The following is an 11,518-nucleotide window of genomic DNA, read 5'->3' on the forward strand; positions in this document are numbered from 1 at the left end:
TTTAAAAGACAATAAAAACACACATAAGTGAGGATAATGAACTATGAAAGAACAGTACACTGGATGAGATATAACATTCCATAGATGCAGTCAGTCTATAATATCAAATGGATATATACATGATCACAATTAATTTGCTATATAATAAAGGCTTACAGACAGATATTAAATTAATAAGAATTATTCTTAATGTAATGACTCCCATAAACCCAGTAAACATGTGCCACCTAATGGTAAAAATGGATACATGCTAATCATGCCTGTGCATATAGTATAAGGGAATCCGTACACAGAAATCCAGGACATCGTCTACGGTGATGGAGAACAAAAGATGTCTAGTACATTGCACAAAAAAAACAACATATATATAGATATACATATTTTATACATTAAGTATGCCGGTCTATGAAACAGGCTCTGGAAGCTCTATACAGCAAGCCAAAAATGGCTACAAATAGAAAAGTGCTGTAGTGCTATGTGCTCCAAATATATAGGTCATATGGCAGATTGTCCTCAAGAGAAAAGTAAGCGACCAACCTTGAACATTATGGTATAAAGTGCTTAATGCTGTGATATGCCGGTTAGTCAATATCATGACCCAGTACAGAGCAAATAAGACCCAAACCAGAAACCCATCATGGTAATGCGTCAACCAGTACCCCTTGACGCACGTTTCACATCAGCACTGCTATGTATAGTAGAAATCACTATCTCCTATAAACACCAACATTCACAGGAGGATCGTAATGACAGGCACGGGGGTCTTCTGCAAACCCCTGGCTGTCATGACAACCCATTGGCGCCCTGCGATCACCAGATTGCCGTGAAGATGGGTGGGATGAATGACGCGCTTCCAGCCGATGCATGTTAAATCCTGCTGTCAGTGATTGACAGCAGGATTTAACTGGTTAACAGCACGGATCCACCTGCGGCTGTTAAAGGCACATGATGGCTGATTAAATCAGCCATCATATGCTGGGAGAGATGTGGCTCTGCATGCAAGCCTGCATCAAAGGCATGGACACGACCTTTGAGGTAAATGTATGTCAAAGGCTGTGAAGGGGTCAATCTGAAATAATTTTTTGTGCATTGATTAAGGCTGGGGCTACCAGGTGACACGTGTCACATAAAAGCAATTTTCAGACAAGTCGACCAAACGACAGAAAATCTAACACATTTGGGAACACATGTGACTGTTATGCAGTTACAGTCGGTTGCAGGTCGCAATGCAACACCATAGGAAATAGATGCAATGTTGCAGTACTTTTAACCCTAGACTTAAAGGGGATATCCAGAACTATTCAATTTTTTCACTATGGACATAAGAACTAACAGGCAGGTAGTTACTAACTAACTGCCTGTTGTACACAGCGCCGATCTCTGCCGGCAATGATCAGTTACAGACCACTGCTGCTGGCAATTCAGTGGCTTCTGCTGATATCATATCAACAGAGCAGAGGCTTCTCTTCTGCTCTGCTCTCTAGATGGGGCATGACTGCCGATGTTATGCTGATTGAAAGCCAGCTCCTCGCTGCCTAACTATGGGAAACTGGCTGTCAATCAGCATGACGTCGGCAGTCATTCCCCATAGACAGAGCAGCCCGGAAGAGAAATAGCTGCTCTGTCGACGTGGAGCAGCTCAGTCGCAGGCAGAAGCGGTCGATGACTGCTCTGAGCCGGCTCCGGGTAGAGCAGGTAGGTAGTTGCCTTTGTTAGTTTTTAGGCCTATAGTAAAAAAAAAAAAAAATGGTCCTGGACAACTCCCTTAATGACACAATATAATATAAGATAGTTAGAAAAAAAGTAAGGATGTTGCACTCCTATGGTGTTGGCGCTACAGGTGAAAGATATGACCATGTGGCCAAAACCTAAATGTTATTGATGTTTTTATATTACAGCCCTGTCTCTGTCCCTCCCGGCTTATCATTTTCAGGCAATGCACGACAGAAGCAGAGTCAGATTGACTACCACAGTAGATCCAATGGAAAAATGTTTTGACACAGTGATAAGACTCCCAAGATCTATTTTAAGAGGTATATGACCCCAAGGCTATAGGGTCTAGGAGAGGGGAAAAGACAGAAAACACAGGCGCAGATCTAAGTGCAGATTATTAGGTTCAGCTATTTTTCAGAAGCTAATTTGCTCACCTTTGATGTAGCTTGTGGCATAGCGTATCGACCTCTTAGGTCTGACTGAGATGCCTTGACTCCTTGGTGTGCAGCTATAGTCTGGATACAACGGATCTCTCAGCCAGGAGACCGTGGAATGAAGGTCAGGAGAAAATGAAAGGATTCATCCAGTCAGTTCAGCGCTCCCAGGAGACAGGCGCCAGGCAGAGGTATTAAAAGTCTTCAGAAATTTACTTAGACAAAAATCATCATAAAAAAAGATACATAGAACAACGCGTTTCGGCTATATATTGGTACAGAATAGCCTTCCTCAGGTAAGATATAAAGCAATATCTTACCTGAGGAAGGCTATTCTGTACCAATATATAGCCGAAACGCGTTGTTCTATGTATCTTTTTTTATGATGATTTTTGTCTAAGTAAATTTCTGAAGACTTTTAATACCTCTGCCTGGTGCCTGTCTCCTGGGAGCGCTGAACTGAGTGGATGAATCCTTTCATTTTCTCCTGAAGATCTATTTTAAGACAATTCCATTTGAACCTGAACTGAAACAATTAATTTGTTCTATGGAGATGTATCATGGGCTGATTTAAAAATAACCCAAAAATAATATGATAAATAATGATTATAATATAGAACATGAAAGGTCTGTTTTACAGTATTTTATAATCCATCAATAGTTTCCTATGACATGTGTGATTTCAAGCTGAATTATTCTTTCAGGACTGGGAATTTCCTCACTTCATGGGTGATGTGGATGTTAATCTCCCTGGTCTACCTACTGCTCACATGCAGTTCAGAGTCCCATACTGTCAAAGGATATTAAAAGAAGAATACCATATACATATAACAGGTATGGTGTTGGTTAAATGATGATATCTTTATCTTAATAAATATCTTAATAATAATAAATAATAATCATCTTAAAGAGTAAAACCGTTGTTTTAATTTTTATTTCATAAATCATTGGTACACATAAGATATATTACAAAGTTTCTTATTTTTATCTTCTCCTCCGTCTTTCTCCTTCTGTACTGATATTTAATTTTCAAAATTCTCAAATCACAGATACAATCTCTATTCAGTGAAGACAAGTCATTACATTACTGAGATAGGAGATGACAGTTGGTGCTTATAATATTCTATGAAGAGGGGAGGGAGGAGCTAGAGGGAAACTCCTCCCTCCCCTCTACATAGAATCTTATCAGTAGCAACCTCCATCTCCTATCTCAGTAATGTAAAAATCTGTCCTCACTGAATACAGATTTTACCCGTAAAATAAGAATTTTGAAAAAGAAAGATCAGTCCAGAAAGAGAAAGAAGCAGATTTCTCTTATAAAATATATTAAAAAATGTCTTATTTTCATGTGTACTATTGCTTTATAAAATAAAAATTAAAACGACGGTTACTCTTTAATCTTTGGTATTTATTTACTTTGTAAGTTGCCAAACTTTGTACAGTAGTCTGCAATGGTTTTTTTTTAAAGCAAAAAAATGCCTGGCCCTGTTATTATTTTATAGCTAATAATAACAAATTTTTTGTTATTCCTTATATGTACTTTATAAGCTGCATTGGCCACTGTGACTTGTCTTTACAAAGTTTGGTCATGCTGTTTGGGTTCGAATCCTATTCTCAATGGTGATTGTTTAAATTTGTTCCTGTTATTTTTTAATATATATTTTTTTGAAAAACTGAATATGTTTTGTCATGATGTGGATGCTCTATATTCCTTGTATATGGTTGATGGCATGTATAGTGGATATAAAAAGTGTACATGCTCCTATTAAAATGCCAGGTTTTTGTCATGGAATTAAAATCATACCAAAAATAATAATTTCAGAATTTTTTCCACCTTTAATGTCTGTCATGCCAGACATACAGTGGGGAAAATAAGTATTTGATACACTAAAGATTTTGCAAGTTCTCCCACCTACAAAGAATGGAGAGGTCTGTACTTTTTATCGTAGGGACACTTCAACTGTGAGAGACAGAATCTAAAAAGAAAAAACAGAAAATCACATTGTATGATTTTTAAATAATTAAATTGCATTTTATTGCATGAAATAAGTATTTGATCACCTGCCAACTGGCAAGAATTCTGGCTCTCACAGACCTGTTGATTTTTATTCAAGAAGGCCTCCTACTTTGCACTCATTATCTGTATTAATTACACCTGTTTGAACTCCTTACCTGTACAACACACTCAATCACACTCCAACCTCTCCACCATAGCCAAGACCAAAGAGCTCTCTAAGGACATCAGGGACAAAATTGTAGACCTGCACAAGGCTAGGATGGGCTACAGGACAATAGGCAAGCAGCTGGGTGAGAAGGCAACAACTGTTGGCACATTTATTAGAAAATGTAACAAGATGACTGTCAGTCCTCTTCGGTCTAGGGCTCCAAGCAAGATCTCACCTCGTGGAGTAAGGATGATTCTAAGAAAGGTCAGGAATCAGCCCAGAACTACACGGGAGGACCTAGTCAATGATCTGAAGAGAGCTGGGACCAAAGTCTCAAATATTACTGTTAGTAACACACTAAGGCGTCATGGATTAAAATCCTGTAGTAGATTCTGTCTCTCACAATTGAGGCGTACCTATGACAAAAATTACAGACCTTTCCATTCTTTGTAGGTGGGAAAACTTGCAAAATCGGTAGTGTATCAAATACTTATTTTCCTCACTGTATGAATAGTATAGAAGATCATTGTCACATGCAGTGCACAGCCAGTACTTGCCAAAAATTCCTGCAGCTCCTTTAATGTTGCTGCAGGCCTCTGGGCAGCTATCTGCCAAGTTTGGCAGCTATCTATTTTCTTCTTGTCTCTTCATCAATTTTTGAGAGATGTCTATTTTTAGATAATGTCACTGCTGTACAAAATTTAAGCCAATTTTTGATCACTTTCTTCACGGTGTTCCATGGTATAACTAATGTTTTTGAATTTTTTTGTATACTTCTCCTAACAACTTTTAACAATGAGGTCCCTTTGCTGTGTTGTAAGCTGTTTATAGACCATGGCGTTACCTGTAAAATAGAATAAGATTCCAATGTAACATTGGACTGAAAAAAAGCACAAAATTACTTACAGGGAATCTGTTAGTAGGATCAACCCTCCTAAACCATCTATATGGGCATGTAGGTCATGGGAAGCTGAATAAACTATACCTTGATATTTGCAAACCTATGTCTTATTTCAGAGAAATCCACATTTTTCTTATAGGCGAATGAGCTATTAAAAGCTATGGGACGGCCACTGATCTGCATGAGAATCTGCCTCCAGAGCCTAGTTTAAATAAAAGTTGGTGTTACCAGTGTGAACCATGTAATGATTGACACTATGCTCTCATAGTCACACACAGACCTGCAGTGAGATCAGAACTAACACAGTAGAACAGAGCTAACACATAAAGAATCAGTCCTAAGTAAATCTTTCTAAAAGAAAACCGTGACACAGTATTGCTTGTTAGAAATGCAGTCACAGTTTTTATGTGTTGCTATAATGCAGAGAAAACTGCAGTTTGTATGTTCTCCCTGTGTTCAAGTGGCTTCCAGTGGGTTCCTCCCACACTTCAAAGACATACGGATGGGGAATTTAGATTGTTAGCCCCAATGTGGAAAGTGATGATGATGTCTGCAAAGTGCTATGGCGCTTTATAACTAAATAAGATATATAAATAAGTCTACAACATAACATTGGTCTATGGAGTACACGAAGGTTCTTAAAAATGTGGCATGCACATGTCCCTTTTTGTGTTCCTGGTTTATCTTAAAAAAGTGAAAATGCCATGCAATCCACATATTGATTACTACTTAAAATCATTGACAGATGTGGTCCTCTATTCTAAACTCTGTTTCCTCTCTTGCTTAACTCACATAATGTCTCTAGGGGAAAATGGCATCACAGGGCAGAGAGATGTACTGGTCTTGTATTCATCTGCTACGCAGCACACCACAATTAATCTTCTTTTTTAAGATACTGTAGGAACTTTATTTAGGGACATGTTTAGGAACATTATCTCCTGCACTATGCACAAGTAGTGGCTTGTTAGAGGGATGAAAGGTCCTGACAGATTCCATTTCAAGGATTTACATGGATTATTGTAAATAAACTTTAGTGGACATTTAAAAAAAGAAAAAAACTTACTCAAGTATTTTGTGTACCAGAGTGGATTCAATTCTTTATAATAAGGTTACTTCAGGAAACCAAAAGGAAATAAAGTATTGTATGGTGTTGTCCATGTCTTTTCTTGGACAGAGAGGGAAAGCTGCAGGTAATTTTATCCTGTAGGTCTCTGTTTTTTTGTGCTACTAAGCCCGAAGATCACTACACGGAGCACATTAGGCCATAAATATTGTTTATTGTCTGTGTTGATTATGTTTTCCAGTGCATTAAGATATGTGCAGTTATCTCCCAGCGCAGGACTATGGCATAAAAAGACTTGCCAGTAGAGCTATCAATCACCATGCACTCTCTCTCCTCCACAAATCCTCCTCATATTGTAATAATAACTGAGCAACGCATCAGTGACAATTATAGAATTATTCTTTATTAGTACTGTAATTACCCTCTAATTACTCAGACAACCCAGGGTGAGGGTTAAACAGTGTGGCAATACTTTATTGAACCACCAAACGGACAATAAACACATAGAACTGCCCCAGCCAATACTCAAGATGGTACAACATTACACAGTCCTCACCCTTCTGCTGGCCCCCCTGGGATAGATAGAACAGCTGCGACTTTGGGACTTCCAGAGTCAACTACCTCAACCAGTGGCCCCCTCGCTTCTGGCGGGCCCCCACAGAGAGAAGGTAGTGGCAAGCTTAGGAAGCTAGCAGTCCATTGAGGTACAAGGACAGGAGACCCAAGGGTCCCACCCTGGCCTCTCCGAGAGTTTCCATGGGGCCAGATGACCAGATGGTCCCAATCTGGCTCCTCCGAATATCTCCATGGTTCCAGGCGACTGGAGGGTCCCACTTTGCAACCCCAAACAACATCCATGGGGCCATGTGACTTAATTGTCCCAACCTGGTCTCCCCAAATGTATCCATGGGCTCTCTGATGGTCAATGGAGCAGATCCGTATCTTTCCAGTTAGGGCCATATACCCTTAGGCCAGAATCATGTGGAATCCAAATCTGTGTCTCTTTGGTTAAAGCCATGCTTCCAAGCTGATGGTCTGAGAGAGTCTGATCTTTGATTCTCCTTGTAAAGTCTGCCTGCTACAGAGGCATATGTCCTTTTTAAGTACATATTTACAGGTCAAGGGTTAGGGATGATATTGTTCCACAGGACTCAGGTCTCATTGTCTGTGCATTTAATCTATTTACATAGTTGGTATAGCAGTGGGCTCTTGTAAATAAGCTAGCTAGCTTAGTATAATATGCAATTAGCATAGTAACAAACATCATTGTTCACAGACCAATAGAAGACAACATTCAGGGTTAGGCCACTGCCCCACTATCAGTATTGGGTCAGTATTTGGTCAGTATTTTTTCTCAGGAGTGGGAGCCAAAACCAGGTGAGGAACAATCAGAGAAAAGGTATAATAGAAACAAGTGCACCACTTCTGCATTTATCACCCACTCCTGGTTTTGTCTCCCACTCCTGAGAAAAAATACTGACCGAATACTGACCAAATACTGATAGTGAGGCTGTGGCCTTATACAAATACTGGTCTGTCCTTCTTGACCAGCCACAGAAATACACATATATTTACAAGTCAACACAAATACAGTACAATAGTGTATTTCTCTTGGCTTAACAAATCTAATCGTCTGGCTGATTAAGATTATAAGCTCTGTAGTCACAAAGTACTTATTCAGTTCTTCTTTATTATAGAGTATTATGTTTAGTACTTTTGTGGGTGTTTAATATATTATTTCCCTTTTCCTTCCATGTAGGTAAATGGTTTAACTATGGCATTATATTCCTTGTATTAATCCTTGATCTCAATATGTGGAAGAATCAAATCTTTTACAAGCCCCCTGCATATGGTCAATACATAGGCCCTGGCCAGAAGATATATACAGTTGAAGATTCCGAAAGCTTACGGAAGCTTAATCAAACAACTTTATCATGGGAATGGAGATCAAACCATTCTGACCCGTATACCAATCAAAGTTATGTTGATGGAGATATGTTCTTACACAGCAGATTCACTGGAGCAAGCCTAAATGTGAAATGCTTGGCTTTCATTCCAAGTCTTATGGCATTTGTGTTATTTGGATTTTTCATTTCATTATTTGGGCGATTTCAGAAAAGTGAACAAGGAATAGAAAATAAAGATAAATCTTACAAACGCATCAACAGGAAATCTCCTTCTGAACACAGCAAGGAAATGGGAATGACCATAGAAAACCTTCAGGCAGTTGTAGAGGAACCTTTATGCCTACATGATCCAACGCTCTTAGCTCCAAGGACAAAAGAAAATGAAATACTGTGTTACCCTCCAGCAACAGAATTAAACAATCTTCCCTCTATAACAGAGGCAGAGCCAGCTGCAGACATTGTTCCTTATGATGATCCAATTAGTTAACAATGTTACAAGCGTCGCAATAATATACAGAATATACGTTTATATATACTGTATGTGTGTGTGTATATATATATATATATATATATATATATATATATATATATATATATATATACACACACAGTTTACATACAGTATATATAGATGTTTTCTTACTTTTACCTTTTATAATAATGTATATAATGTTTACAAAATCCTCCTAAGTTTAAAGATTATTCTGGTGCTCAAAACCCGCACATTTTTGTATTTTGCTATCTGTGCCTATATTTGACATTCCTTAAAAGAAGTATGTCAGATTGGGCCAATTCCTAATGTGAAAGGGTGGATTGCAACACTGAAGCCACAACTACTGCCCCTACTGGCACTGGTTTAAACAGTGGGGAAAATAAGTAATTGATACACTGCCGATTTTGCAAGTTTTTTCACCAACAAAGAATGGAGAGGTCTGTAATTTTTATCGTAGGTACACTTCACCTGTGAGAGGCAGAATCTTAAAGAAAATCCAGAAAATCACATTGTATAATTTTTACATAATTATTTTGCATTTTATTGCATGAAATAAGTATTTGATACAATCGAAAAACAGAACTTAATATTTGGTATTGAAACCTTTGTTTGCAATTACAAAGGTCAGATGTTCTCTGTAGTTCTTGACCAAGTTTGCCCACACTGCAGCAGGGATTTTGGCCCACTCCTCCATACAGATCTTCTCCAGATCTTCTAGGTTTCGGTGCTGTCGCTGGGCAACATTGAGTTTCAGCACCCTCCAAATAATTTTTTATTGGGTTCTGGTCTGGATACTGGCTAGGCCACTCCAGGACCTTGAAATGCTTCTTACGGAGCCACTCTTTAGTTGCCCTGGCTTTGTGTTTCTTCGGGTCATTGTCATGCTGGAAGACCCAGCCACGACCCATCCTCACTGCTCTTACTGAGGGAAGGAGGTTGCTGGCCAATTCTCGTGATACATGACCCCATCCATCCTCCCTTCAATACTGTGCAGTCATAATGTCTCCTTTGAAGAAAAGCACCCCCAAAGTATGATGTTTCCCCCACCATGCTTCACGGTTGGGACGGTGTTTTTGGAGTTGTACTCATCCTTCTTCCTCCAAACACGGCGAGTGGAGTTGATACCAAATAGTTCTATTTTGGTCTCATCTGACCACATGACCTTCTCCCATACCTCCTCTGGATCATCCAGATGGTCATTGGCAAACTTCAAATGGGCCTGAACATGTGCTGCCGTGAAAAGGGGAACCTTGCATGCCCTGCAGGATTTGAATCCATGATGGCGTAGTTTGTTACTAATATTTGAGAGTGTGGTCCCAGCTCTCTTCAGGTCATTGACCTGGTCCTCCCATGTAGCTCTTGGCTGATACCTGACCTTTCTCAGAATCATCCTTACCCCATGAGGCGAGACCTTGCATGGAGCCCCAGACCGAGGAAGATTGACAGTCATCCTGTGTATCTTCAATTTTCTTGTAATTGTGGCAACAGTTATTGCCTTCTCACCAAGCTGCTTGCCTATTGTCCTGTGGCCCATCCCAGAGTGCAAAGTAGGAGGGCTTCTTAAAGAAAAACCAACAGGTCTGTGAGAGCCAGAATTCTTGCTGATTGTAGGTGATCACATACTTATTTCATGCAATAAAGTGCAATTTAATTATTGAAAAATCATACAATGTGATTTTCTGTTTTTTTCTTTTTAGATTCTGTCTCTCACAGTTGAAGTGTACCTACAATAAAAATTACAGACCTCTCCATTCTTTGTAGGTGGGAAAATGTGCAGAATCAGCAGTGTATCAAATACTTATTTTCCCCACTGTATATACATAAATTTTAATGCAGTACATCTGAAATAGCTGTATCTATAAAGGAGTTGTATAAGATTAGAAAAACATGGTTACTTTCTTCTAACAGAATACTGCTCACATCTATGGGCTGTGACTGGTATTTTAGTAGGGCCACAGTTGCCTCTATATGGCTATTCTACATTACGAATCACAGCTCTAGGACAGTAATGAAAGAAATAAAACAGTCATATTTTTCTAATATCTGATAAACTCCTTTAACACATACAACCCTTTAATTCTTTATTTTAGAGAAGTGTCTTTTATAATTCTCCAAGATATAAAAAGCATTTGAAGAAGATCTGACACCAGGTCAAAAGTAGCCAGATTCCCAAAGCTTCCTGGAGTTTTCAAGCTTTTTTTTTTTTTTGTAATTCTGCTATATATTTTCAGAGATATGGGCCTTTTTATTTTGTGCCATTATTTTATGGTATTTTCCAAGGGGGTAGTGCTCATGGGGTAATTATGCAGATCAGCCTAATGACAAGCCTCCAGAGAATCCTTTGAGCAACGCCCCCTTGTTAAAGACTATAAAATAAAAAGACCCATATCTCTGAAAACGTATAACGGATTTTGAAAAATCAAAAGCTACAATACTTAGGGGATCAGCAGGAATATAACAGAAGCAAAAACTAACCACTTTTGACCTGGTGACAGGTCCTGTTTAAATAACATACTGTGCAAGAAATCCAACTGTAGGACGGCCAAATATTTTTGGTCTGGAGGTACTCGAGGATGAAGCTGTTGCTATAAAGTCAGCAAACTTCCATATCATGGGTCTGTTACGACATATTTGTTTGAAGCAGCAGGTATGCTTAGAACTTGTACAGAAATACACCCTATATATTACACTGAATAAACAGCAATATGTCCATACCAATTGAACAGACCAAATGTAACCATTTATTTATTCATTTTCTTAAAGGTTTTAAAGTAAAATTCAGTGCACTTCCTCTAGGTCTGCTCTTGTCTGATGGGTTTTTGTTTTAACTGTAATAGCCATT

General features: G+C 38.8%; 1 protein-coding gene across 2 annotated transcripts in view; it reads left to right on the top strand.

Moving 5' to 3' along the window:
• The window catches only part of TMEM117 (transmembrane protein 117), a 472,767-nt gene extending 463,661 nt beyond the window's left edge, over nt 1-9,106 (top strand). For both annotated transcript variants that reach the window (XM_073652038.1, XM_073652039.1), the window contains exons 7-8: nt 2,852-2,981; nt 8,036-9,106. In XM_073652038.1, coding sequence (XP_073508139.1) covers nt 2,852-2,981; nt 8,036-8,670 — 765 coding nt within the window. In that variant the 3' untranslated portion in view covers nt 8,671-9,106. The remainder of the gene's footprint in view (nt 1-2,851; nt 2,982-8,035) is intronic.
• The last annotated feature ends 2,412 nt before the right edge of the window (nt 9,107-11,518 follow it).

This window comes from Phyllobates terribilis, unplaced genomic scaffold (assembly GCF_046119375.1).
Source record: "Phyllobates terribilis strain yellow unplaced genomic scaffold, ASM4611937v1 Scaffold_11__3_contigs__length_659146591, whole genome shotgun sequence".
In the NCBI taxonomy this organism is placed as follows: domain Eukaryota; kingdom Metazoa; phylum Chordata; class Amphibia; order Anura; family Dendrobatidae; genus Phyllobates; species Phyllobates terribilis.